Source organism: Theropithecus gelada, chromosome 1 (assembly GCF_003255815.1).
Source record: "Theropithecus gelada isolate Dixy chromosome 1, Tgel_1.0, whole genome shotgun sequence".
In the NCBI taxonomy this organism is placed as follows: domain Eukaryota; kingdom Metazoa; phylum Chordata; class Mammalia; order Primates; family Cercopithecidae; genus Theropithecus; species Theropithecus gelada.
In genome coordinates, this window is record NC_037668.1 from 112,960,228 (window position 1) to 112,986,362 (window position 26,135).

Consider the following 26,135-nt stretch of genomic DNA (forward strand, 5'->3'; position numbering starts at 1 on the left):
TGCCAGCTAAAAATGGCAGATTCCTGGCCTCCCCCAGGACATGATGAATAAGAATCTATGCTTAGGCTTTGATAAAGAGAAAGAGAAAGAAAAGAGAGAAAGAAAGAGGGGAGAGAGAGAGAGAACGAATATCTCTGCTGGTATTACCTGTACATTCATAATTTTAACAAGATCCCCCAGTGGGCTGGGTGTGGTGGCTCACACCTATAATTCCAGCACTTTGGGAGGCTGATGCGGGCAGATCATTTGAGGACAGGAGTTCAAGACCAGCCTGGCCAACATAGTGAAACCCTGTCTGTACTAAAAATACAAAACAAAATAGCCACGTGTGGTGGTGTGTGCTTGTAGTTTCAGCTACTCTGGAGGCTAAGGCACAAGAATCGCTTGAACCTGGGAGGCAGAGGTTGAAGTGAGGTGAGATTGCTCCACTATACTCCAGCCTCTAGCTTGAGAAACAGAGCAAGACTCTATCTAAAAAAAAAAAAAAAAAAAAAAATCCCCTTATGCTTACAACCCTGAAAATCATTATGGCAGGAGGAGGGGACAGAGAATCTGACTTCCTGAAAAAGGGAGTATCATTGACAAAAATCCAGCCCTGATTTCCTGGGCTAAGGAGACTAGAAGCCTGGAAGAAAAAAATGACTTCAATTCTATGTTCTTTCTTACCACTGCCTTGGCATTCTCTATGGTACATATATACAGGTAAGGAGAACTCTAAAATGACTGGCCCATAATTTGTCTGCCTACCGAGATCAAGCCATTGTACTGGTTTGAGGACAGTTCAAAAAAGTCAGTCAGTGCTATTTCTTTCAGTAGACAGAAGAGCTATTCTCTCATGGACATCATTACCAAAAATTAAGCCTTGGAATTTATCAGGGACTCCTGCCACAATAAGAGAGCCTGGAGAATCAGGAGAGAGATGTGAAGGCACCAAGTCACTGGCTGTGATTCTACAGAAGAAACATAATGACTTCAGAGCAAAGCAAAACTCCAGGCTGAACACTGGGTCAGTGGTTTCATGTTTCCATTGAAGTACTGTTAGTCTAAAAATCTCACAAGGTGGAAAGAAAAGGATTTATCAGATAATAAACATTATTTCAAAACTCACATAGAATTCTAGTAATTTCTAAAAATGATAGTATTATAAATATTAGAACTGTCCCCAAAATAGTCACTTAGATATTTAGATTTTTTTATTTTTTAAAGCCTCAGGTGCTTCAGAAACAACTTATACCTGTTATAAAACCTCCCATTTCAACACCTGGAGTCATTATTATGACTGTCATTATGATTAAATAATAAAATCTCAGTAAAACAAAGTTAGAAATTTAAAAATCAGTGTTTTTTAAAAAAAGTTTGCCTTGAGATCTTTACTGCATATAATTGAATTCACTTCTACTTGAATAAACAGTAAACACAATAAATATTCATGTGTTGAAAATCCATGCAGTTCTCAATTAGCAGTCTATAAGGCAGTCTATAAGGAGTAGAGACTATTTCTATATCTTTTTACAGCACACATTTCTCTTATTTTAAAATTTTAAGCATAATTGTTTTCACGTATATGTATGTGTATACATATTTGAGACAGAGTCTCACTCTGTCACCCAGGCTGGAGTGCAGTGGCATGATCACAGCTCACTGCAGTCGACTTCCTGGGCTCAAGCAATCCTCCTGCCTTAGCCTCCCAAGTAGCTGGGACTACAGGCATGCACCACCATGCCAGCTAGTTTTTTCTATTTTTTGTAGAGATGAGTCTCACTATGTTGCCTAGGCTGGTCTTGAACTCCTGGGCTCTAGCAATCCTCCTGCCTTGGCCTCTCAAAGTGCAGGGATTACAGGCATGAGCCACTGTGCCCAGCCCTGAAATATCTGTAATGTGAGTTATAGAACCTTGCCCCATGAAACCACAGCCTCTCACCCCAAAACACTTTGCTGTGAGACATAATGTGCCTATGAAAGGTATAGTACATCACTAGTTTTAACAGGCTGCTCAAGTACTAATAAAATAATCACTACTTGATCAAAAATGCATTTGGTATATGCTTTAATTTCATGCATGTATAAGATACTCTTTTTACTTTCTACTTTAACACTGAAGGAGGATAGAAAACTTGTAAATGAGTATTTAAAAACTTGATCTTCTTAAGAACTAAAAGCAGAATCAAGTAACAGTTACCTTTCATAACCAAATGCAGTCATATGCTGGATAACGATGTTTTGGTCAACGATGTACCGCATGTACAATGGTAGTCCCAGAATATTATAAAACCATATTTTTACTGTCCCTTTTCTATGTGCAGATACTTACCATTGTGTTAGAATTGCCTAATGTATTCAATACAGTAACATGTTGTACAGATTTGTACCCTAGGACCAACAGGCTATACCAAATAGCCTAGGTGTGTAGTAAGCTATACCATCTAGGTTTATGGAAGTACCTGCTATGATGTTTAATGACAAAATCACCTAACAACAGATTTCTCAGACTGTATCTCTGTCCTAAGTGACACATGGCTGTATCACATTGTTAGCTGTCACACTCTCATTCTGGTGCACTCTTATTCTTCCTTTTAAGAGAAGATTTTAAAATGCAATGATTACTGTATATATGGTAATGACCCCCAGTCTCTCAAGGATGGACGCCTGAGAGTGGTCCAAGCTAGGGTTACTGAGTTGTCCGAAGTCACAGTCAGACCAGGGATTGTTTTCCACTGATTATACAGTCCACACAATCAGAATAGCGGGAAGCAAGAGTTTCAGAGCAAAAGAGAGGCACAGAGAATACATTCTAAAGCCATGGCAAAATAAACAAGAAATAATAATAATCCAATAGCTTTCCTCATTGAAGTTATTTTTAAAAACAAGCCCAGCATAAAACTGCAAAGACATTAAATATTGCTCTTTAAAAATATAAACAGTTATTGGTGAATTATAGATCTCAATTAGCTCAAAATAACAGTCTTCAAACATACTACATCTGATCTCAGAATATCCATATAGTCTTCCAACTCTGCTACACATTATATTTTCCTCTAAAGTACAGATAAACCTGATAGCTACTTTTTACAACAGCAGAATAAAGATACTGGAGGGTCATCTTCTAATCTGTATTTTCCGGAGTTGGGTAGATCTTTGCACTCTGATATAAATGTACGAAGTTCAGTCTCTGGGAAACCATCTTGTTGGTAATGCTAAACAGAAGAATGTTAAAAGCTTTCATTAATAAGCCCCTTGAAAACAGCTTCATTCCAAATTCAAAATGGATCATTTGGCAAGGGAGGGGGTTTTCTACAGAGAGAGTATAGTTACTTCCGAGTACCTGCAAGGAGATGTAGCCTCTAGAGTCACTCAGGTTTGGCGGAGGTAAAGTGGGCCTGGGATTCTGCAGCTGCCTACCTGAGTTCTCTTTCTGGGTCCACTGAAACCCAAATGGGCACACTGAGTCTAAGTCTTAGTTGTCCTTCTAGGGAGAATTGAGTCAGCCCCATCCCAAGTCGGAGAACCTCTGTCACTACTCTGCCCTGTAGGCCTGTGACTTCTAGACCAGTGTGATGCAGGCATTTTTGAAGGAATATGGTTCAGGCCCAGTGGATCTAAATTAACAAGGTTTTCTAGCAGGCTAAGAGATGGAAATCCCTGGCCTCGCCCAGAAGACCTCAGCACAGTCTTGGACTCTCCTGAGCTGGCCCAGGTGTCTGGACAAAGGTCTGAATGCTGTAAGGGAACTTTCCAATCTGCACACCCTTTTGGAGTCAGTCTTCCAGGCAGACAAGTTTGTTTAAGGGCCTCATATTTATATCAGTTTGGGACCTAAAATTTCTAGGACATGCCATGATTAGAAAGGATCAAAAGTAACTTAGCTTGCCCATTTGGCAAGGGCCCTGAGCCCACGGAGAGAGGTTAGCATCTAAAATACGAGTTTCAGGCTTATGTCATCAAAGGTGAAAACTCATGTTACCCTTAGAGCTCTCAGATGTCACCCTCGAATAACACATAGTTCTCTGCATGCAGAGTTGGAGGCAGTGAACTTTTAGAGCACCATTTGGAAGGATCTGAAGTTACAACTACATTCTTTCCCAGTTGCCTTGGTGATCCAAAGGACACATCTGCTGAGCAGATGAGAGAGCAAGGAGGACATTTGGTCCCTGAAATCTTGTTCAGTAAGGATGAAGTCACAGCCCTGGCTTCATGAGCAAAGTATTCATCATTATCAGCTCCAAACCAAGGCGTTCTCTTTATCCCTAGGGCCAATCACATGGCTTCATGTTTCTTTACCCCTCTCATACCCAGAAAGAAAAGTCCCCAAGTGGAAGTATCTATGCCACAAACACACCTAACAATATAAGGTTATTGGAAATGGAAACATATGTGGATAATTATTCTGCCTTTCCGTATTTCAATGGGCTCAAACTGATTTTTAAAAGATCTTATATGAATGACAATAGTTTTTCAGTTCAGGACTGTATAAAGCTACATGCTAGTACTGGACCCATTAATCCTTTTGCTATTCTGGAGGCTGGGCCCTGGGCTTGTGCCCTGCAGGGCCTTCCAAAGAGCAATGGGCATAGTTACAGTACACTCCAAACAAAGGGGTCAATTTTTCTTTATGAAAATTGGATTTTTTGTGTTCCCCACAATATTTTGGCTTTCTGAAATGCCATATGTTTTATTCACTCAATATTTACTAATCCTTTTCATTCTTTATTTAGAAAATTTTTCACTCTTTACCCCCCCCCAGACTTCTAATGACCCTTATAATTCTAATAAAAGGTTAGACAGCTTGTGTGAGAAAGCATAACTACTTAGAGACTAAGACTTTCAACATTCAATTTTCCCTCTATTTCTGTTTATCAGTCTCTAAAAATAAGGTCCTTTTTTGCTATCCTGAAGAAAGTAACATTCCATCAACTTTTCTTCTGCCATTAGGTACTGAATTTTACTGCTACTCTACAAGTTATAGGACAATGCTACTAAAGGCTCTTGATAAACCTACCTTGATTGTTTCATATGTATCAGTGATCAGTGCAATGAAAAGACTTAAAATCATATATATGAAGAGGCTGATGAATGAGTAGAGGTAAATTCTACTAAACAGCCAGACCAAGTAACTTTTTTGCTGCATTTTTGCAAACGTGGCAAACATATCATCTCCATTTATCAGAGAGAAAAGGCACTCAGAGACCATGTTCAGAGAACGAAACTGGAAAAAGAAAAGAGAAAAGTTCACTTTATTCCATGTTCCTTCCCATTGGAGACCTTTGTTCATGACATCATATTAAAGATAATGGGACCAGATAACCCAAGTTACCATTTTCAAACAAATAACCTGAGGTAACCACACACATTTGCTTTGTGATGCCTATAACATATATAAGCCTACTATTTTTTTCCTGGGACAAGCAGCTTTCTCTTGGAGTAGCCTGAATCAAATGCAGGAGCTGGTCTGCACCCTCAGTGCTTTTCTGAATCAAGCCTTGCATCTGCCCTTTACCTTAAAGAGACCTTGAAATGCCTGTGCAGAGATACCCAGGTCCCAACCGTGCATGCTCATACATTTCATTTTAAAGTTTATTTCATTTAAGGGCATAATATTCCAAACTATAGTTGTAGTAACAAAATTTTCAAATATTTCAACAAGTTTCCCCCTATGCTACTTTTTAAATAAAGTCACATTTTGAGAAGGCTTATCTGAATAGACTGCTCTTGGATATATCGATGAATCAAATTGACTAAACTTGACTTCACTGGTGGTAAACGGAACTTAATTACCTGATATACTGCAAGAAGGAATTTGACACAGTTGAGCACATCAAATATTCTCTCAAGCCGGTCACACCCTATCACTTTATAAATATGGCACTAGATATATTACCTTCAACATTTTAAGCTGAATCACAAAATAAAAGGAGTTCATTGAAAAAGGATAACAAGCCACTGGCACTATGCTAACGGCTTAATAGTAATAGGAAAAAAGTTGTTTATCAGTACCTTGTCATGGTAAGGCCCCAGCACGATCCATCCACAGAAGCAGTAGCCTAAGTAAATCATAGCTGCACAGCAACAGAACCTGATGACATTGGGCAGCGCTGCCTGAAGGGTCAAAATGAGGAGCTGGGAAAGTAAGAGAGGCCATTAGAATCGCTTTGTCCTTTAGCCAAAGCAGTGCAATAACTTTGAGAGAAATACCCATAGCATGGAGATCCGTGGAATTCCTTACATTGTACTTTGCAAAGAAACCAAGGTATCGGATGACTCCAAGCCACACAAGCATGGTAGAAGTCCCAAGAAGTATGCTACAGACATCATAACTAGTTAGACTCTAAGACAAAGTGGAAAAATGTAATCAGATTATAAAGCAGAAATTCATTTGGCAATAAATATTGAGGTAACTATGAGTCAGGCACTGTTCTAGCTGCTAAAGCAGCGAACAAACAAAATTCTCTGCTGTCATAAAGCTTACATTCTAGTGGAGGGAAGAGAGAGACAATAGAAATCAGTTAATAGAAACTTTCGGGACATTTGCTGCTGATAATTGCTGAAGAGAAAATTCAGAGGAGGGGATGAGGAATGGGTCTGGGTTTGTCATTTTAAATACAGTGACCAGAGAAGGTCTCACTAAAAAGGAGGCATTTGAGAAAAGATATGAAGGGAAGGAGGGAGCAAATCAGGGAAAAATCTAGGGGAGAAGACTTCCAGGCACAGGGACTGGCAAGTGCAAAGGCCCTGAGACAGGAGGGTGCTTGGCAAGATAGTGCATCTGGCTGGAGTGAGCAATAGAAAAGGTATACAGTTATAGAGATAAGGTGGCACTCACCAAGTTTGTCTTTTCCTCTAACTCAACTGGGGAGATTTGAGAACCACAAACAGAGGTGACATGATCAGATGTTGGCTGCTGTGGTTGAGAGCAGGTTGTTGGAGGAGTGAGGAAGCTATTGCAATAATATAAATGAGAGATGGTAGCTTCGACCAGGCTGGTAATAGTGGAATTGATGAGGTGATTTTTTTTTTCTGAAACAGGGGTCTCACTGTGTCACCCAAGCTGGAGTGCAGTGTCACAACCACAGCTCAATGCAGCCTTGACTTCCCAGGCTCAATAAAGCCTCCCACCTCAGCCTCCCAAGTAGCTTGGATTACAGACACATGCCACCTTGACAGCTAATGTTTTTTATTTTTCATAGAGATGGGGTCTCACTGTGTTTCCCAGGCTGGTCTGGAACTCCTGGGCTCAAGCCATTCTCCCGCCTCAGCCTCTCAAAAGTGCTGGAATTATATGAGCCACAGTGCCTGGCCAATGAAGGTAGAACAATAGGATTTCCTCTTGGATTAGATATGGCAAAGAGGAGATTGGTGAAAGAGAGGAGTCTGTGATGAATCCATGATTTTTGGCTTGAGTAACTGATGAGAGTTACCATTAACTGAAATTAGAAAGGCTATGGGAGAAGCAGGTTTTGACTGCAGAGGTGGGGGCTTTAGATGTTCTGTTTTAGGTATGTTAAATTTGAAAGGAAAAGCATACATCCAAGTGGAGATATAGACTAGATGGTGGATATGCAAATCTGGAGTTCAGGGAAGAATTCTAAGTGGGGGTATAGATTTGGGAATCATTGGCATATAGATACTAAGCTATGGAACATGATGAGATTACCAAGACAGTGGCAGAAAGAGAAGATGTCCAAGCACTATGCCTTGAAGCATTATCACCTTAATAGGTTGGTGAGATGAGAGGGAACCAGCCAAGGCAAGTCAGAAGACCAGCCAGTGACTCAGGAGGAAAAACAGGTGATAGTCCAGTGAAAGCATGTGCTTGGCAGTGTTCAAAGCTGCTGCTAGGTCAGGATGAGGGTACATAGTTGGTTATTGGACTTATCAGCATGAGAGGACGCTGAAAAGAACACTTTCCTTGGAGTGGCAGGGCAGCCTGATTGGAACAGACATAGAAAGAATGAAATTTTGGGGGGCTGTGAGGTGGGAGAATTGCTTGAGCCCAGGAGTTTGAGGCTGCAGTGAGCTATAATCGCGCCGCTGCACTCCAGCCTGTGCAATAGAGTGAAACCCTATCTCTTTAAAAAAACGGGTGGGGGAGGGGAGGAGCAGAATCAGAAACAAGATTAACTACTTTTTAAAGATATTTTGCTAAATAAATGAGTGTAGTAAGTTAGGGGGAGGAATTAGGGTTGAGATATTATCTCTTAAGAAAAGGGGCAAAAACATGCTAATGGAATGACCTTGTAGAGAGAGGGAAACTGATGATTCCCAAGAGAAGGAAAACTAGCTGGAGCTGTGCCCGTGAATAAACAAGTGGTGATGGCCTCTAGTAGGCAGGTGGGAGGGGCTGGCCCTGAATAGTGGCCTAAATAATATACCCACAGAAAAAAAGCACAGGATATGGGCACTGATGGCAGGAGGCAGATAAATTAGGTGGGGGTTTGTGGAAATTCTGTGTTTTTTTCTATTATTTTTGTGAAATAGGAAGTAAGGTCATCAGCTTAGAATGAGGATAGAACAAGGGTATTCGAGGTTTCAGAAGAGAAGAAAACGTGATATGATCATCTGTGAGGCAGAGACAGTGAATAGTCTAGAAAAATATAGAAAGATATTTTGTTGGACACCATTTAGGGTTCACTGAAATTAATGATAATTTAGGTTGGTAAAAAATAAAGATTTGCTGCACATCTCTCCCCTTACTCCTCTTTTTTGTTGTTTTGGTTTTTTCTTTATTTGTCCCTAAAGTTAAACATCTATTCCAATAATGCATACTATAGCCACATATAGTGGCAGCTGCTAAGTGTCGACCTAAACCCATTCTCCCCTTCTTAGGCACATGCCTGGGCTGTGTTCCCTGGCTCCCTCTGCAGTTAGAATTGACTAAATTCTATCCAGTGGGATATGTACAGAAATAAAGTTGGCCACTCTTGAGCCAAGCCATCGCTCTATGGGAGAGCTTCCACCATACCGTGTTTTTGCTTCCCATAAGCTGCAACCTGTTTGAGGCAACACAGCAGTAATCATGCAGTCAGGGCAAGTCCTTAAGGGGTGGCAGAGAAACAAAATGGGAGGAGCGTGGGCGCCTGAATGACTGTGAGACGTTGAGTTACTCACCAATCTGTAAAACCCATCCTGACTATTACATAAGAGGGAAATAAGCTCCTATCTTCTCTAAGCCATTGCATTTGGGGTCTCTGCCCGGGTTTATAACCAACTCCCCAGGTGACTCAATCAGTTGCATCAAGACTAGGGAAACATAAGTTTGAGCAAGATTAGTTTGAACACTATTAGTTTTTTAATTTGACTTTTATTTTGTGGGACAGTTGATTTTTAGGCTAGGTTAGTCTTAAAATGGATAAGCTTGTAGCACATCAATGGGAAAGTAAGAAAATGGGAGCATTCTCACCTTGAATGGACGGAGGAAACAAACGCAAGCATGCACACCATAGTGCCTTGACCTCACTTTCCCCTACAGCCCCACTCATTTTTGTTAAAGATTCGAGCATTTCTTGTAAGATTTTTTTTTTTTTTTTTTTAAACTCTTACCTTAGTTACTTTGGTTGTGTATGAATTTTGGTGTGTGTAAGAATTCACAGGCCCCGCCGAAGAGTCTGAACTCAGTAGGTCTAACATGGTACATTTTTACCAGGCACCCAATGATTCTGATGCAATGGTTTGTGGATCACACTTTGAAAAACTCTGCCTAAGAGACCTCCTGACTAGATTTAAGAAAATTACCATTACCAATTTCAAGTCTACTTGATACACAGTTTGGAAAAAACAATTTATTCTGAAAATTCTCACATTCTGGAAAAATATATTACCATTAATGCAAATCTGACACTAACAATAGCATGATTAGGAAAAAAAATTACCTTAGCTTGGATTTCCATTTTTAGAATTGATCCAATGATTGTTAATATGTCACTAATAATAATCATAATGTACCATCCATTGACAAATTCCATTTGATCAGAAACAGAAACTTCCTTCTTATAATGGAGGAGGAAAAAATTGACAAACTCCTTTAGGGAAAAGAGGGGAGGCACAGTGAATGTCTCTGTCAGTGAAAATGTCAGTAGCATTCCTAGAAAGCAACATTCCCTACCTGCTGAAGCTGAAGTCCTCTAATCACAGATCTAAGGCAGAGGATTAACGAAACCAAGCAAGTCAGAATAACAAAGGCATCAAAGATCATCATGTAATGAGTGTTCTTCTGCACTGAAAGCAAAGAGGATTACATAATGCTTATGTGGTGGGACATTAATATGGTGACATCTTCTTTTTAGAATCATTTAAATAATTCAAGCATTCTTTCTGGTAAGACAACAAAGAAGCCCTGATAAATGTTCTTCCAATTAGTATTTAAAGAAGGGTAAAAGTCCTTCTTTTAAAAAATTACCACAACTGGGGCCGGGCGCGGTGGCTCATGCCTGTAATCCTAGCACTTTGGGAGGCCGAGGTGGGAGGATCACAAGGTCAGGAGATCAAGACCATCCTGGCTAACACAGTGAAACCCCGTCTCTACTAACAATACAAAAAAATTAGTCGGGCGTGGTGGCGGGTGCCTGTAGTCCCAGCTACTTGAGAGGCTGAGGCAGGAGAATGGCGTGAACCCGGGAGGCAGAGCTTGCAATGAGCCAAGAACGTGCCACTGCACTCCAGTCTGGGCGACAGAGTAAGACTCTGTCTCAAAAAAAAAAAAAAAAAAAAAAAAAAAATCACTACACAATTAAAGATCATTCCAAGATCTTTAATTATAAGCCTGTGGTCTTTTGTTCTTAATACAATTACTTCCCTGCATATATATATATATTTTTTTCCTGAGATCGGGTTTCACTCTGTTGCCCAGGCTGGAATGCAGTAGCACAATCAAGCTCACTGCAGCCTCAGCCTCCCAGGTGAGGGCAATCCTCCCACCTCAGCCTCCCTCATAGCTGGAACTATAGGTATGTGCCACCATACTGGGCTAATTTTTAAGTTTTTTTGTAGAGACAAGGTTTTACTTTGTTGCCATGGCTGGTCATGAACTCCTGGTCTCAAGTGTTCCTCTTACCTCAGCCACCCAAGTGCTAAGATTACAGACATGAGCCACCATGCCCAGGCACACCTCCCTGCATATTCTATTAAAATATACTTATCTAGGTATAAAACATTTATTATGCATTCACTATGTGCCAGACATTTTTCTAGATATTAGGATACAGTGGTGAACAAGATAGACAAGGTCCTTGATCTTCTGGAACTTCTATTCTACTACAAAGAAGTAAACAAACACATAACGAAATACTTTCAAATAGGAGTAAGTAATAGAAAGAAGATAAATCACAATAGCTTACATGTATTGAGCACATTTCTTGCCAAGCATAGCTCTAAACACTTTATATGTGTTAACCTGTTTGATCTTCACAGCAACTCCAATGAGATAAGCATGATTATCCCCACTTTGCAGGTGAGAAACCTGAAGCACAGAGAGGTCATATGATTTCCCCACAGTTGCAGGGCTAGTCAGTGGAAGAGTTGGGGGAAAATCTGTGCAGTTTGTTTCCAGTGTCCATCACTCTATATCAGTGGTTCTTAGCATTTTTTGGGAGCTTGTTAGAGATGCACATTCTCAGGTCGTACTCCAGACCCACTGAATCAGAAACTGGGTTTCTGCAAGCCCTCCAGGTGATGCTAAAGTTTGAGAATTACTGCTCTATATGAGGGAGGTTAGTGTGGGGCAATGTGGAAGCAGAGAGGTTGATTTATATTGCGTAGTAAAGGAAGGCCTCACTGAGGGAGCAGGGGGTTTTAGCTGAAACCTGAGTGGTAAGAAAGAGCCACCCTTATAGAAATTTTGGAGAATCGAAAGTGTGAAGTCCTGGCCAGCATGCGTGGAGCCAATGGAGAGAGGTGGGTAGAGGTGTCAGCCATTGTACACACTCTGCCACAGAGCTTGTCTCTATTTAACAAGTTAGACTGCTCTCTGCTGACAATAAAAGAAAGTACTTAAGACTAGTTCTGTGATGAAGCATCCCATTAATATCTGCCAAGGAGCATAATTACTACATAAATGTCTAAATTGATTTTAGAGAAACTTAAAAATTAAGAAACAAACATTTGAGAGAATGCCTAGGTACCAGATACTTGTGTATGCTCTCATTTTCCTTATTCTGGTGTTTGTGGAGAAGCATTACGAAGTATACAGATGACAAAACAGGCTTGTGTTTCAAATGTGACTCAAGAGCCTCATATATTTGAAGTCACCTATTAGTGAAAAAAATACTATGATGGCAACATTTCATTTTATGTACTCTATCTCATTATTACGTCTGAACTTGGCAAATCAATTAGTAAGAAACTTTAGAACTGTGATTATCCAAGTATAGCCTGAATAAGGCCCATTTATACATTTCTAGACCCCAGACCTACTGGCTTGCATACAGCTGGGGAAACTGCATCACAGCAGGTACCCAGGATGATTCGTCTGCTGATTAGAATCTGAGAACTCCTCATCTAGTGACCATTAAGTCCAGTACAATGTACCATTATGTTACTTATGAGGGACTAGAAAATTAGATAAATTCTTTTCAGGCAATTTCTCCAGTTCAGCTCCAAAATTCTTGACAGTATTTGGTCTACACCTGAATTCTTGTCCATATTTCTAAGAATAGATCCTTTCCTCTTTTAGTATACTTTTTTTTTTTTTTTTTTTTTTTTGAGACGGAGTCTTGCTCTGTCGCCCAGGCTGGAGTGCAGTGGCCGGATCTCAGCTCACTGCAAGCTCCGCCTCCCGGGTTCAGGCCATTCTCCTGCCTCAGCCTCCCGAGTAGCTGGGACTACAGGCACCAGCCACCTCGCCCAGCTACTTTTTTTGTATTTTTTTTTTTAGTAGAGACGGGGTTTCACCGTGTTAGCCGGGATGGTCTTGATCTCCCGACCTCGTGATCCGCCCGTCTCGGCCTCCCAAAGTGCTGGGATTACAGGCTTGAGCCACCGCGCCTGGCCTACTATACTTTTAAATGGACTGAAGACAATCGTAATATGTGGGATGCTTCAGGGTCACATCCTACCTGACTTGCCCCTGGCTTCTGAGCCTTAGTTTCTTCATCTGTAAAAATAAGGATTCTGCCTATCTTAAGGGCATTTTAAAATATTAAAATGAAGAAAATTAAGGTGTAAGTAGGTATACAGCATGCACTCAGTAAGTGTTGGTCTGGGAAGGTGTATGTAGGGTTTTGGTGGCATGGGACTGTGAGTACATTCTTGGTCAGGAGTGGGCAAGTGAGGGCACAAGGAGAGGAAGGCCATTTCAGTTATTAATGACTCACATATTGCCTGAAACATCAGTAGAGGTTTAGGGACTTGAAAATGGTCTAATCTTCTATTTGCTGTTCTACATATCCAGAGGGTGGTGTTTTAATAACCATTTTCCATTATTTAATAACCATTCTGAAAAGTAGTAATGCTCATCACTTACTTGATCCAGATACATGCCAGTCTTTACATTCTCTGATGGAAATGTCATTATCTAAACTTATTTTAATTCTTCCACTATGGGCCTTGTTGTCAAATGTTATCTGTGAAGACAGGAAAACAGTCAAAAACATACTTAAAGTTTTTGAAACCAAGAAACATCTACACATTATTTAGGAAACAATTCTTTCAAGGGGACAGGAGACCCAGATTCTCATCTCCAATCTGTTGCTAACTCCGTTCAACCATGGGAAGTTCCTTTCATTTCTCTGTGAAATGAGAAGGATGAACTAGATCTTCTACAGAGACTCTCTAGTCTCTAAAACGTTATATGTCTAGGACAGCATTTCCACTCCAAAGAACTTATATAACAAGGGCACTTCCTCTTGCTCTCCACTCTAAGTACCTCTAGATACCTTCTTCATATGAGCAAGAGCTGGTACAACTGTGCTTTCTCCCAAATTCCAGCAGGACTTCAGCTGGGGGTAGATTTTCAGTGCTGCTATAATTTTTTCTAATACAAAGGCTCATTATTTCGCTTTGAGACATTTCAAGTGGAGCTTTTTTGATTTTTATTCTGGGTCTAGATTTCTTAGTCACGTTGGCACCACATGTATTATAAACGGTTTGGTGACAGGGAGTCAGCAGTCACATCTTGCTTCAAGAATAACCACTTCAGGACACCAGGGGCCAAGGAGGACAAAGCTAGGCCAGAACACCTTCCATAGTTCTACTGTCCTCCTTATGCAAGGACAGGGAAGGCAAGGCAAGAAAATCATTCCGTTTCATTTCTGCCTCTTCCCTTTCTCTCAAGTCCTGAAGAAAAAAAGTTCTTTGAAAACTCTGTCATTTAAATAAATTGTACTGAAGCTTCTCCATATGGGGTAATCAGAAACACTTCAAATACAAGATTTCAAATGACTTTTAAAAGTTCAATCACTGTATTTCTCCTCACGAGGGATTGTAAACTTCTTTCTTTGACAAGCAACTGAGGGCATAGTCAGTGTCTGCCCATATCCCTAATGGCTGCAAGACCCAGCCTATGGCCTCATGCAAGGAGGACGCTCAGTGTTATTTGATTGAGTCAGAAATCCTTGCCACGGAGAAGCCATGCTTTTCCTACACAAAGGGGCTCTGGCTTGTACAAATAATAGGTGCTCACTAAATATCTATTGAGTAAAAAACTGGGGCTTAATGTCAATCACATCTCAGTAAGCTGAATCCCAAACAAAGAAGAAAAATAATGGATGGGATTAGAAAAGATTAGATAGCACAGAAGGAAAAATAGTGAGTTTGAAAATACAGCAACAGAAACTATCAAAAATGAAACACACTGAAAAAAACTGAAACATAAAACAAACAGATCGTTAGTGAGCTATAGGACAACTCCAAGTAATCATATACAGACGTATTTGTCTCTGAATCTCTGAAAAGGTGGGGGCGAGTGACAAAAATATTTTAAGAAATAATGCTGAATATAAAATATAATGACAACTATAAACCTACACCTACAGATCCAAGATGCTCAGTGAAACCTAAACACAGGAAACATTAAGAAAACACCACCAAAGCATTTCACAATCAAATTGTTTAAAATCAGAGATAAAGGAAAAATTTAAAAGCCAACAGATGGGAAAAAATATCCCATAGAGAAGAACAAGGATAAAGATGACAGCAGATTTCTCATCAGAAACAATGCAAGCTATAAGAACAACATCTTTAAAGTGCTGAAGAAAAAAACAGTCAACCTAGATAGAATTCTATAGCCAGGGGCACTACCTTTAGCAAAGGAAGGCTTGGAATAGAATAATGATTACCAGACGCTAGAAAGGGCACTGGGGAGGCGTGAGGGATAAATAAGGGTTAGTTAATGGGTACAAAGACACAGTGAGGGCCAGGCGTGGTGGCTTATGCCTGTAATTCCAGCACTTTGGGAGTCCGAAGCAGGTGGATCACGAAGTCAAGAGATCGAGACCATCCTGGCCAACATGGTGAAACCCCGTCTCTACTAAAAATACAAAAACTAGCTGAGTGTGGTGGTGCGTGCCTGTAGTCTCAGGTATTTGGGAGGCTGAGGCAGGAGAATCGCTTGAACCTGGGAGGCAGAGATTACAGTGAGCCGAGATCACGCCACTGCACTCCAGCCTGGCAACAGAGTGAGAATCCATCTCAAAAAAAAAAAAAAAAAGATACAGTGAGATAGAAGAAATAAGATCTAGTGTTTAGTAGCACAATATGGCAACTATAGTTAATAATTTATTTTATATTTCAATATAAATAAAGGAGTAGATTTGGAATATTCCCAACATAAAGAAGTGATAAATATTTGAGGTGGTGAATGTTGTCCCAATTGCCCTTATTTCATCATTACACACTGAATGCTTGCATCAAAATATCACCTGTACCCCATAAATACGTATTCGTAAAAGTTTTATTTAAAAGATGCTAATAAGAACTTTAAAAAGGAAGGCAAAATACTTTTTTAAACATACAAAAGCTGGAAGTGCAGACCTGCACTGTAAGAAATGTTACAGGAAGCCCTTCAGGCAGAAGGAAAATAATACCAGATGCAAACTGGGAGCTACACAGAATGAAGCACACTGGAAATGGTAGCTACATGGACAAATATAAAGATGTTTTTATTATTATTTAAATCACTTTTTAATTGACTGTTTAAAGAAAAAATAATAACATATATTGTGGGTTTATAACACATGTAGAAATACATTATATGGCCACAATAGCACAAGGGCCAAGATGGGAGAAATGGAAGTACATTGTCATAAGGTTCTTACACTGTATGCAGGGGTATAACTTGAAGGTAGACTGTAATAAGTTAAAGGTGTATACTACAAACCCCAAACATGGAAACATCCATGGTGAGGAAACTAAGTAACAAGAACCCTTGGCAGTAACCTTTAGCTGACAGCCAGCCATAGACTGCTGAGAGCCAACCACACAGAACCTAAAAACACCTATTCCTTTTGTGTTTGAAAATCTATACGAGGCACTGTTCATGGTACTGGAAATAGTACAGTGAACAAAACAAGGTGTCTGCTCTCCCAGAACTTATACAGAGGTGCAGGAGACATAATTAACAAGTAAACTTATTATTATAGCAAAATAGAGCTAGATGTATCAATGTTTCCCTTATGCACATTCAAGTGAAAACATCCTATATTTTTTATCACAGCATAATCCAAGGATATGAAACATAATCAGATAAAACAATTTTTCTCCAGATTGGAACCAAATTCAGCCTGGCCCACACTTACAGTCAGAGTAAAGTCATAACAGTCAGGGAGTTCTTGATGACGAACTGTCTGCAGATTAATGGCTTTCAGTTTAAACTGAAGCTCCACTGTTAGGAGTCTAGAAAACAGAGGCAATTTTAGTTCTGTGGCAATATATACATACAAACATAAGTTACACTCCTATCTGCTCCCCTCACCTGTGGAAGTCCAGTGTTAAGTTCAGTTTATTTTCTGCTGGTGTCCCAGTGTGGAAAGGTTCATCTGGCTCTACAAAGAAACACTCTGCCATAGAAAGGAACAAAAACATGATACAGTACTTAAAATAATAAATAAGACTGCATTTCAAAAGGCTTACATTTAAGACCAGTTATTCAGATTCTATTATTTTTCTGAATTAAAATTTTAAAAGCTAAATAAACATTGATAACACATGACTCATTTGTTTTTAAGACCTACATGGCTACAACATTTCTGGAGTGGATGGAGGCTAGACAAAGATCTGAACTCTATATTGTTAATGTTATATAAATGCTGTCTTCGTTTTTAAGCCTAAACTTTGAGTCCCTCCCCATTTTTGTTTCCTAAGCATAGAATTTGAAGCACTTGCAGTAATTACAGTAATATTTTCTAAGCAGTTTGAAGGATCTATTTTTAAAACATTATGTGCTAACAAGGTTCCTTCAATACACACCCCCCCACACACCAAAAAGGGAAGACAGCATTTTAGAAAGTTTTCACTAGTCGGTACTATTATCAGTATTACCTCTCGAAAAAAAGAATCCTAGTGGCTGTTGTTAAAAGTATTTGAATGCTTATTTTTTAACTCAATGACTTAAGCTAATATTTTAGGTATAATTGCAAATAGAACTTTGCTAAGAAGAATAAGCCATGCTATTCCATGTTCTGATTCTCATTCCTCCCCTTCAATCTGCCCCAAAAGATGCATGATAGTGAAGCAGTATTGGGGCAAGAGTTATACATCAAGAGTTTGCAAGCATAATGTTTTACAAGCATAATATCTATCTATTAATACTTCACTGGCATGTCCTGCACAAGAGATGGTGTAATACGGTAGCTAAGAGCACAAACAGCCTGGGCCAAATTTCAGCACTGCCTCTTCTAGCTCGATCTTGGGTAGACCATTTAACTCTCTGAGCCATACTTTAGCCTTCTATAAAAGGGGATAATAATAATCCTTGACTTGCTGGGTTTTCTTGAGGATTCTTGAGTTACAGTAAAGGGCTCAGAACAGTACATGCACATAATAACTCCTATATCATTCTTACTATGTCCTAATAGCACAGACCAAATCAATGTTTTCAAAGATGAAATTACTAATTTTAAATATAAATTGAGGCATTAAAAATTGAAGTTCTACGTTATAGAAGAACATCACCAGTTTCAATTTCTGGATCGATGTCAAAGGTATCATTTCCAGGGTAGATGTGTCCTCGCTTGTAGAAGTGCTGACAGATTGCCATAGCAGACTGCTCGATACCTTTGTTCTCATAAGCATGATTCCCAACGGAGACATTGTATAGCTGCAAGTACTTCAACCAAAACGAGAAACAGAAAATGGGAATGCCAGCCAGGGCAGAAGTGAAGCCATAACTCCTCTCCCTCCCCACCTCTGATACTGGCAGGTTCCCACCTCCCCCTTGAGATAGAGACATTCACCTTGACAAACAGGGTAAGTGACTTGCTGCTGTGCACTAGGAAGGCAAAGGGCTATCACAAATTAGAGTTAGTCTAGATTCAAGCCTCATTTCTGTGACAAACTTTCTGACCTTCTAGTTCCTTATCTGCAAAATTAAAGTCTGAAGCCACTTAATCTTTGCGTTTCTTTCCTCCCTTAAAGAACTATGTTTAGGAACTGACTGTGACATTCAATGTAAATACATATTTTATTTATCTTTAAATTATATCCTGTAAGGTCACAGTTCTACTTTAACACTGTAGTATAAGAAGTGGGGTACAATTATTATAGGCTAGCCAGCAGAACTTTTTTTTAAGAAAGTATTGGTTTAACCTTTATCTTTGCAAGATTATAATTTAATCACCTTTATAGCAATATTGCCTATCCTAGCAGGTCCTCTACATTTAAAAAAAAATTACTTTTACAAGTAAGAATCTTATGGTGCCTTGGAATAACTGTCATCTTAAATTCTTAATGGATATCTGCAGACATGTTTCCAAAACGAAGTGTTTTTGGAGCAATATGTCTGGTACAATTGGTCATTCTGTCATTCTTGAAATTAACAACTTTGTGTGATCGACACATCGAAAATAATTCTGCTAAAAGATATGTGTGAAGCATACTATAACAAATGAAGACAATAATTTCTAATATGGGATAGATTTTGAGTTGGACCTTGTCAAGGTCACTAATGAGCAGCATATTACCAAATCTGATGCCTAGTTCTCAGTCCTCCTGTAACTTAATATCTCCATGGTATCTGATGCAGTTGAATGCTCCTCCTACATGGAATACTTTCTTTACTTGACTTCTGGGACACTGATTGTTTGTTCTTGGTCTCCGTTGCTGAATCCTCCCACTGCTGACCTCTATATTTTGGCGTATCTTTGGATTCAGGCCATGACCTCTATCCACATTCTCTCCACAACTGACTTCAACCAGTCCCATGTTTCAAATACCACTTCTATGCTGACAGCTTCCAAATTTGCATCTCCAGCTCTGACCTTTCCACTGAATACCACACATGGATGGCAATCTGCCTACATGATGCCTATGATGTCTAAGAGGAATCTCTAGTAAATGTGCACACAGAAACACCTGCTTCTTCCACAGTAATTCCCTTCTCAATAAATTATTCTGTAAATCAGTCAGTTGTTCAGGCCAAAACTTAGGAAAGATCCTTTTGTCAATTCCTCTTATACTGTACTTCCAGTCCATCTGAAAGTCATACATGACTTTCAAATTATCTCCACACAAGAATCACTTAAAAATCTGAGCCTCCTCACCACAAATAGGACTGTCTCTCATCACCTTCACTGATACGGCCTTAGTCCAAACCACCATCCTCTCTCCCCTGGACAAATTAAGCCTCTGCCTCTCCAATCTTCCCTCTCACCTTAGTCTAGTCTCCATCTAGAACTCATAGGATTGCTATAAGGAATGAATGAATTCATGCATGTACAGCCCTTAGAACAGTGATATCCAAAATACACCTGCTCAAGACTCTTGTTTTTGCTGTTCTTCCTATCTGAAAGGTTCTTCCTTGAGATAGACACAGGCTGCATGCCCTCTCTTTAGTCTGCTGTCTGTTTACATGTCACCTTGTCGAAGAGACCTTCTCCAACCACCTCCAGCTATTCACTTTGCTGGCTTTATTTTATATTTCACAATACTTATTACAAACTGACAGAAGATGCTCTTACATAGTTATTTATTGCCTGGCTCTTCCAATGAGAATATTACCTCCTTGACTTTATTTGTTCACTGCAGTACCCCTGCACACAAAAAAAGTGCCTGATACATAATAGATACTATTTTTTGTTTGTTTTTGTTTTTGAGACGGAGTCTCACTCTGTCACCCAGGCTGGAGTGCAGAGGCATAATCTCAGCTCACTGCAATCTCTGCCTCCCAGGTTCAACCGATTCTCCTGCCTCAACCTCCTGAGTAGCTGGGGTTACAGGTGCGTGCTACCACGCCCGGCTAATTTTTTTGTACTTTTTAGTAGAGACAGGGTTTCACCGTGTTAGTCAGGATGGTCTCGATTTCCTGGCCTCGTGATCTACCCACCTCGACCTCCCAAAGTGCTGGGATTATAGACGTGAGCCATTGTGCCCAGCCAATAGATACTATCTAATAAATATTTGAGTGAATACATGTTAGATTTTGCTTATGTATGTTATCATTGTCTCTCCCCTATCAAAAGCCCTTCCATGGCTTCCTGTCTCTCAGAATAAAATTCAGAGCTCCTTCACATGTCCTGAGAGACCTGGCCCCCAGCTCCTCTGGCCCTAACTCTGCCCCCTCATACTTGCCTCCCTTGCATTTTCTCAAACATACCAAACGCTTTCCAGCTTCAGGGCCTTTGCTGTTGCCACACGTTCAGCTTGAAATATTCTCCCCAAGATTTCAAGTCTTCAGAAAGGCCTTTTCTGACCACTCTGAGACTACTGTTATTGCCTTATGCTGGTTTATTTTTCTTCATAGCACTCATCATTACCCTAAACCAAAAGATTTTAGTTAAACTTGTTTAAAATCTATCTCCCCCATTAGAATGCAAGTTCCACAGGACAGGGAATTTATCAATCCACTGCTCTAACACCAGCCCTGCAGGCACACAGTAGGTGCTCAAATATTTGTCAAGTGAATGGTGAGGTGAAAAATTACAATAATGCGATGGAGCTCTTCATTACTAGAGCTAATCTGTGCACAGTGAGTTGGTAAACAGGATAAGATAGATGATTATGGCACCAAGCTTTCTGTTAGCATTAGGATTGGGAAAGTGAGCCAGAATCTACAGTAATAGAAGCAAGCTTCCTAAGCTAGTAAACAACATTACGTTTGGCATATGGGGTAAAGTAGAATAATGCTAGAGATACTCAGTTTTGAGATTTTTGTTTTCCATTTAAGGTACCCAGTAGACCAGTGTGCCTAGAACATATGATGTGTAGTGGGAGGTAAATCGGGAAAGGCAAGCAGGGGTCACGAAGCGCAGTCATAGCTGCGATGGGGCCCTACAACGCTCCCAGAGTCCAGGCGTAATTGTGGGGCAGTCCCCACAGGAATCCCCTAAATGGCTGAAACTCCTGACCACAGAATCTTATGTCTTAAACCTTTCAAGGTCTTGAACTGTGAAAGGTCTGAGGCCCATGGCTGCAGGTACCTGTTAACATTATACCTATATACACCACAGTTACATTATATAATATATATATTAACTACATATGCTATAGCCAGACTTCCTTGAGCTCTTCATATGGCTCTTTGTGTAGGTCTGAGCATCTGGCAAGAACTGGGTAATCTAGGGAAGCAGCAGGGCTGTGTCCAGCTAGAGGGCAGCTCTAGAGCCCAAGACAGAGGGTTATGGGACAGAAATGTAGTATGAGATGATGGTTGGAACTAACGATGGTGAGACAGCACAGAGCAGCCAAGTGCCTGAGGTCTTGGTGGAGCTTTAACTAGACTGGGCATCCGTCCCTCCTGGTCTCTGCAGTTCTGCCTTGAGAGAAGAAGTTTTCAGTCAGATCCATGGGTCCCAGGTCAGCCTTTGGGGGATAATATAAAAACACGTTCAATGTCCTTAGCTAAATGCTGTGGCACCAAAAGCAAGAGGTGGTAGGGCAGGGGGGTAGGAAAGAAAGGAAGCCATCCAGAAACAGGAAGTTATAAACTATGTTTGAGCTGCAAGAATAAACGATTCCAGGAAGACCCTGAGGCCTTTCAACCTAAGCCAGAAGACCTGAAAGGAGAAACAGCCTAGGGAGTGGGTGGGAGGAGACTGTGATGGGCAGTTCTGAAGTGCTTGTGGGGTAGGTGTCTGGCAGTGTGGGCAACTACTTGGGAGTCCCTTCATCATAGTGATGGCTGAGGCTGGGTAGTGGAGGTCGTTTCTGCAGGAAAAGGACCAAGCTTTGAGGACTGCTCAAATTTAAGAGGCAGATGAAAGAAAAAGAACCAATAAAGCTGACCCCAAAATTATTGAAGAAATAAGAGGAAAGCCAGGAGACAGCCTAAAAAGAAAATAAGTAGGTCTCTCACATTCAAATATAGAAGCGTATATAATAAACAGCAGTGCTGTTATAATCAGAGTATTGGATCAGAATGAGCCCTGGAGATTATCCAGTAGGATGACATCTTGGGGATAAACCCTTGGGGATAGCTAATAGTTATGGATATGCTTCTAAGAATTGAGATGCCACTGCCCTATTTGTCAGTTCCTCTCAGTAACAATCACCTCAACTATTAAGGAAACTCTTTCTTTACAGAAAACAAAGATCCTTCCCGTTTTAAAAATAATTTATATTTTGGCCAGGTGCGGTGGCTCATGCCTGTAATCCCTGCACTTTGGGAGGCCAAGGCGGGCAGATCACTTGAGATCAGGAGTTCGAGACCAGCCTGGCCAACATGGTGAAACCTTGCCTCTACTAAAAATACAAAAAAAATTAGCTGGGCATGGTGATGGGAGCCTGTAATCCCAGCTACTCATGAGGCTGAGGTGGGAGAATCGCTTGAGCCCAGGAGGCAGAGGTTGCAGTGAGCCGAGATTGCGCCACTGCACTCCAGCCTGGGTGACAGAGTGAGACCCTGTCTCAAAAATAAAAAATAAAATAAAAAATAGAAAATATTCACATTTTTTTCTATTCATTTCTCAGAAGCATGAAAGAGAACTGTACTCACACTCAAAACCCTACTTATTCATAAAAATTTTGATCAAGACACTTTTTATCTTCAGTTAAAAGTACATACTGCTGCTTAGAAAAACAGTAAATCACCTTAGAAAACAGTAGGGAATCAATAGTAGGGAGTCATACATGGAATGTATGTGTCCCTCCAAAGTTCTTATGTTGGAAATTAAACCCCAATATGATAGTCTTAAGAGGTGAAGAATTTAGGAGGCCAACAATCATGAATAGGACTACTGGCCTTATAAAAGGCTGGGAGAAATTAGCCAGGCCCTTTTGTCCTTCTGCGTTCCACCATGTAAGAACACAGCAAGAAGGTGCAAGCCCTTACCAGACACCAAACCTGCCAGCAGCTTGATCTTGGACTTCCCCAGCTCCAGAATTATTAGGCAGAAATTTCTGTTGTTTGTCTGTTATCTAGTCTCAGGTATTTTGTTGTAGCAGAAGGAACAGACCAAGACAACTAGAATAAAGCAGGTACATGCATTTCCAGAAGGAATGTGGAAATCTGAAAAGCAGAATGGCCTAAGTGCCAAATACTACATCTTGAAGACTGAGTCTAGGTTTACAAATAAAGGTTAAGATGATTTATAAGGAATTTAATGTACTTTGGGAGGCTGAGGTGGGAGGATCACTTGAGGCCAGGAGTTTGAGCAACCTGGGCAACATAGGGAGACCCTGTCTCTACAAAAAAAAAAAAAAAAATTTTTTTTTTTTAATTAGCTAGGTATAGTGGTGCATGCCTGTGGCCTCAAGCTGCTTGAGAGGCTAAGGTGGGAAGATCACTTGTGCCCAGGAGGTTGAATCTGCAGAGAGCTGTGACTGCACCACTGCACTGCAGCCTGGGTGACAAAGTGAGATCCTGTCTCAATAAAAAAAATTTAATGAACTGTTTACCTCTTGCCTCTATCCTGCTCCCCGCCACCCCCTCCAAAAACACCAAACTACCAGTTTAGATCAGACTAGCTTTAGAGAAACTTAATATACTTAAAATTCTAAAAACTGAGTATCTCCATCATTATGCCTTTTCCCCCCTATAAGTTGTAGGACATAGTTCTGTTTAACAGTTTATGTAACTTATTTCTATTACTTTAGATTTCTGGCTCATTTTCCCAACCCCAGTGCTAACAGAAAGACTTCATGCTATAAATATGTATTTTATCCTAGCAGTTTACATCTTACTGTGCATAGATTGTCTCTAGAAAATGAATAGCCATGATTACACTATAATAATTTTCTGAAGAATTATAATAATTTTGAAATGTGTTCTGCAAACTAACCCTGTCTGGGAATGCTGACTTCAAGGATGCTTTCAATGACACCTAAAAATTTAAAAATTTGGGGTCTTGAAAAGTATTATTTATGGCAAAAATATATATTACAAACTCAGAATAAAATACAGTATTCATCTACATGATAAACAAGCTTGTTTTTTGTTTGACAGTTAGTCAATGTCACAACATCATTGTCATGTATGGCATAAAGGCCTTACTTACTTTCGAGTGAATTTTTAGGTCTTGGTTGCTGTACAAACTCTGAAAAGTTAATATTCTCATTATTTGTTAAGGGGCCCTGAAAGTATACTTTCAGCTCTGAGGACTTAATGACTACTTACACCCAGGGTCATAGTTACTAATTTTAATCTTTGAGACTCCCATGCCAAGCCCTAACTCTGATTCTTTTAATTAAATCTTTAAAGTTTCTGCCTTTCTGTTACTAAACAAAAGCTTTTCTCAACTTCTGGTTTTATAAAAATTTGTTGACAGTATTTTTTAAAAATTAAAAATAATTTTGTATGTGTCATTTCTAAGCAGAAATGTTCACCCTTCTCCACTTGAATGTCAGTTTCTATTACATACATTGCCACCATTTTTCCAGTCTGTTCTTTTTCCCAAGTAAATAAGGCACACACTTGATTTACCTGGTTCACTGCGAAGATTATCTGATCATACACATCACTTTGTGTGTACACTGCATATGTGTCATCCATTCGGTCCATATATCCTTTTAGGAAAAGGTGTTTGAATGCTATAGTATTCTCTTCCTTGAAAGCTACCACCATCTGGTTACTTAGCCCAAATAAGACCAGCTTAAAAGAAAAAAAAGAAAAGGTAAGAGGGTGGCAAATATGGGCAGAAAAAGCAGAGCAGAAGGTACAGGGGCTTGAACAACAAATAGAAGAGTTTAAAATGAATTCTCTGGGACATCAAGAAGGTTTTGCAGCAGGTGGATAGTAATTTAAGAAAGTACAAGTCCTATGACCACACTATATTCCTAGGTCTAATCACCAAAACCATGACAGTAAGACCAAAAATAGAAAATACCTTTTCAACTCATGTTTAAAGTATATTAACATAATGTGTCCTTAATAGTCATGCAGGATTGACCTAAGTGTTTTAAATGAAACTCAGTTGTTCACACACACAAAAAGTTTCACTGCACTGTTGACATGTTAACCTAAGGCCTTTCAATTATACCTAAAAGCTTACAATATAGCCGGGCGCAGTGGCTCATACCTGTAATCCAAACACTTTGGGAGGCAGAGGCAGGTGGATTACTTGAGGTCAGGAGTTCAAGACCAGCCTGACCAACATGGTGAAACCCCATCTCTACTACAAATAAAAACAGTTAGCCGGGCATGGTGGCACATGCCTGTAACCCCAGCTACTCAGGAGGCTGAGGCAGAAGAATCGCTTGAACCGGGAAGGCAGAGGTTGCTATGAGCTGAGATTGCGCCATTGCACTCCAGCCTAGGCAGCAAGAGTGAAACTACGTGTCAAAAAAAAAAAAAGCTTACCATACTCTAAGTCTCTCTTTCGTCTTCTCTTCCCTCTCACCCAAACCTCTATCTCTCTCTCTCTCATACACACTTCCACACACAGGCACACACATGCACACACACCCCCCACATGCTGTACATGCTGTAAATTGAGAAACTACACTCTTACTTAAATCCCAGAGTGAGGCAGAGTATATTTTATATGGAAGGCAGGAACAGTGTTGACCACCTATGTGCCATACACTATTCCGGGAACTTTCCTCATACTAATCCTGCCGTA

At 40.1% G+C, this 26,135-nt stretch overlaps 1 protein-coding gene across 3 annotated transcripts in view; it reads right to left on the reverse strand.

Annotated features, from left to right (window-relative positions):
- Positions 1-2,030: 2,030 nt before the first annotated feature.
- MCOLN3 (mucolipin 3) overlaps positions 2,031-26,135 on the reverse strand; it is a 31,641-nt gene continuing 7,536 nt past the window's right edge. For 2 of the 3 annotated variants that reach the window (XM_025397881.1, XM_025397873.1), the window contains 11 exons: positions 24,998-25,165; positions 18,097-18,250; positions 16,898-16,982; positions 16,722-16,818; positions 13,451-13,550; positions 10,097-10,209; positions 9,864-10,013; positions 6,221-6,322; positions 5,992-6,114; positions 4,997-5,203; positions 2,031-3,194 (listed from right to left, as the gene is read on the reverse strand). In XM_025397881.1, coding sequence (XP_025253666.1) covers positions 3,060-3,194; positions 4,997-5,203; positions 5,992-6,114; positions 6,221-6,322; positions 9,864-10,013; positions 10,097-10,209; positions 13,451-13,550; positions 16,722-16,818; positions 16,898-16,982; positions 18,097-18,250; positions 24,998-25,165 — 1,434 coding nt within the window. In that variant the 3' untranslated portion in view covers positions 2,031-3,059. The remainder of the gene's footprint in view (positions 3,195-4,996; positions 5,204-5,991; positions 6,115-6,220; positions 6,323-9,863; positions 10,014-10,096; positions 10,210-13,450; positions 13,551-16,721; positions 16,819-16,897; positions 16,983-18,096; positions 18,251-24,997; positions 25,166-26,135) is intronic. The other variant, XM_025397889.1, reaches the window with a different exon arrangement.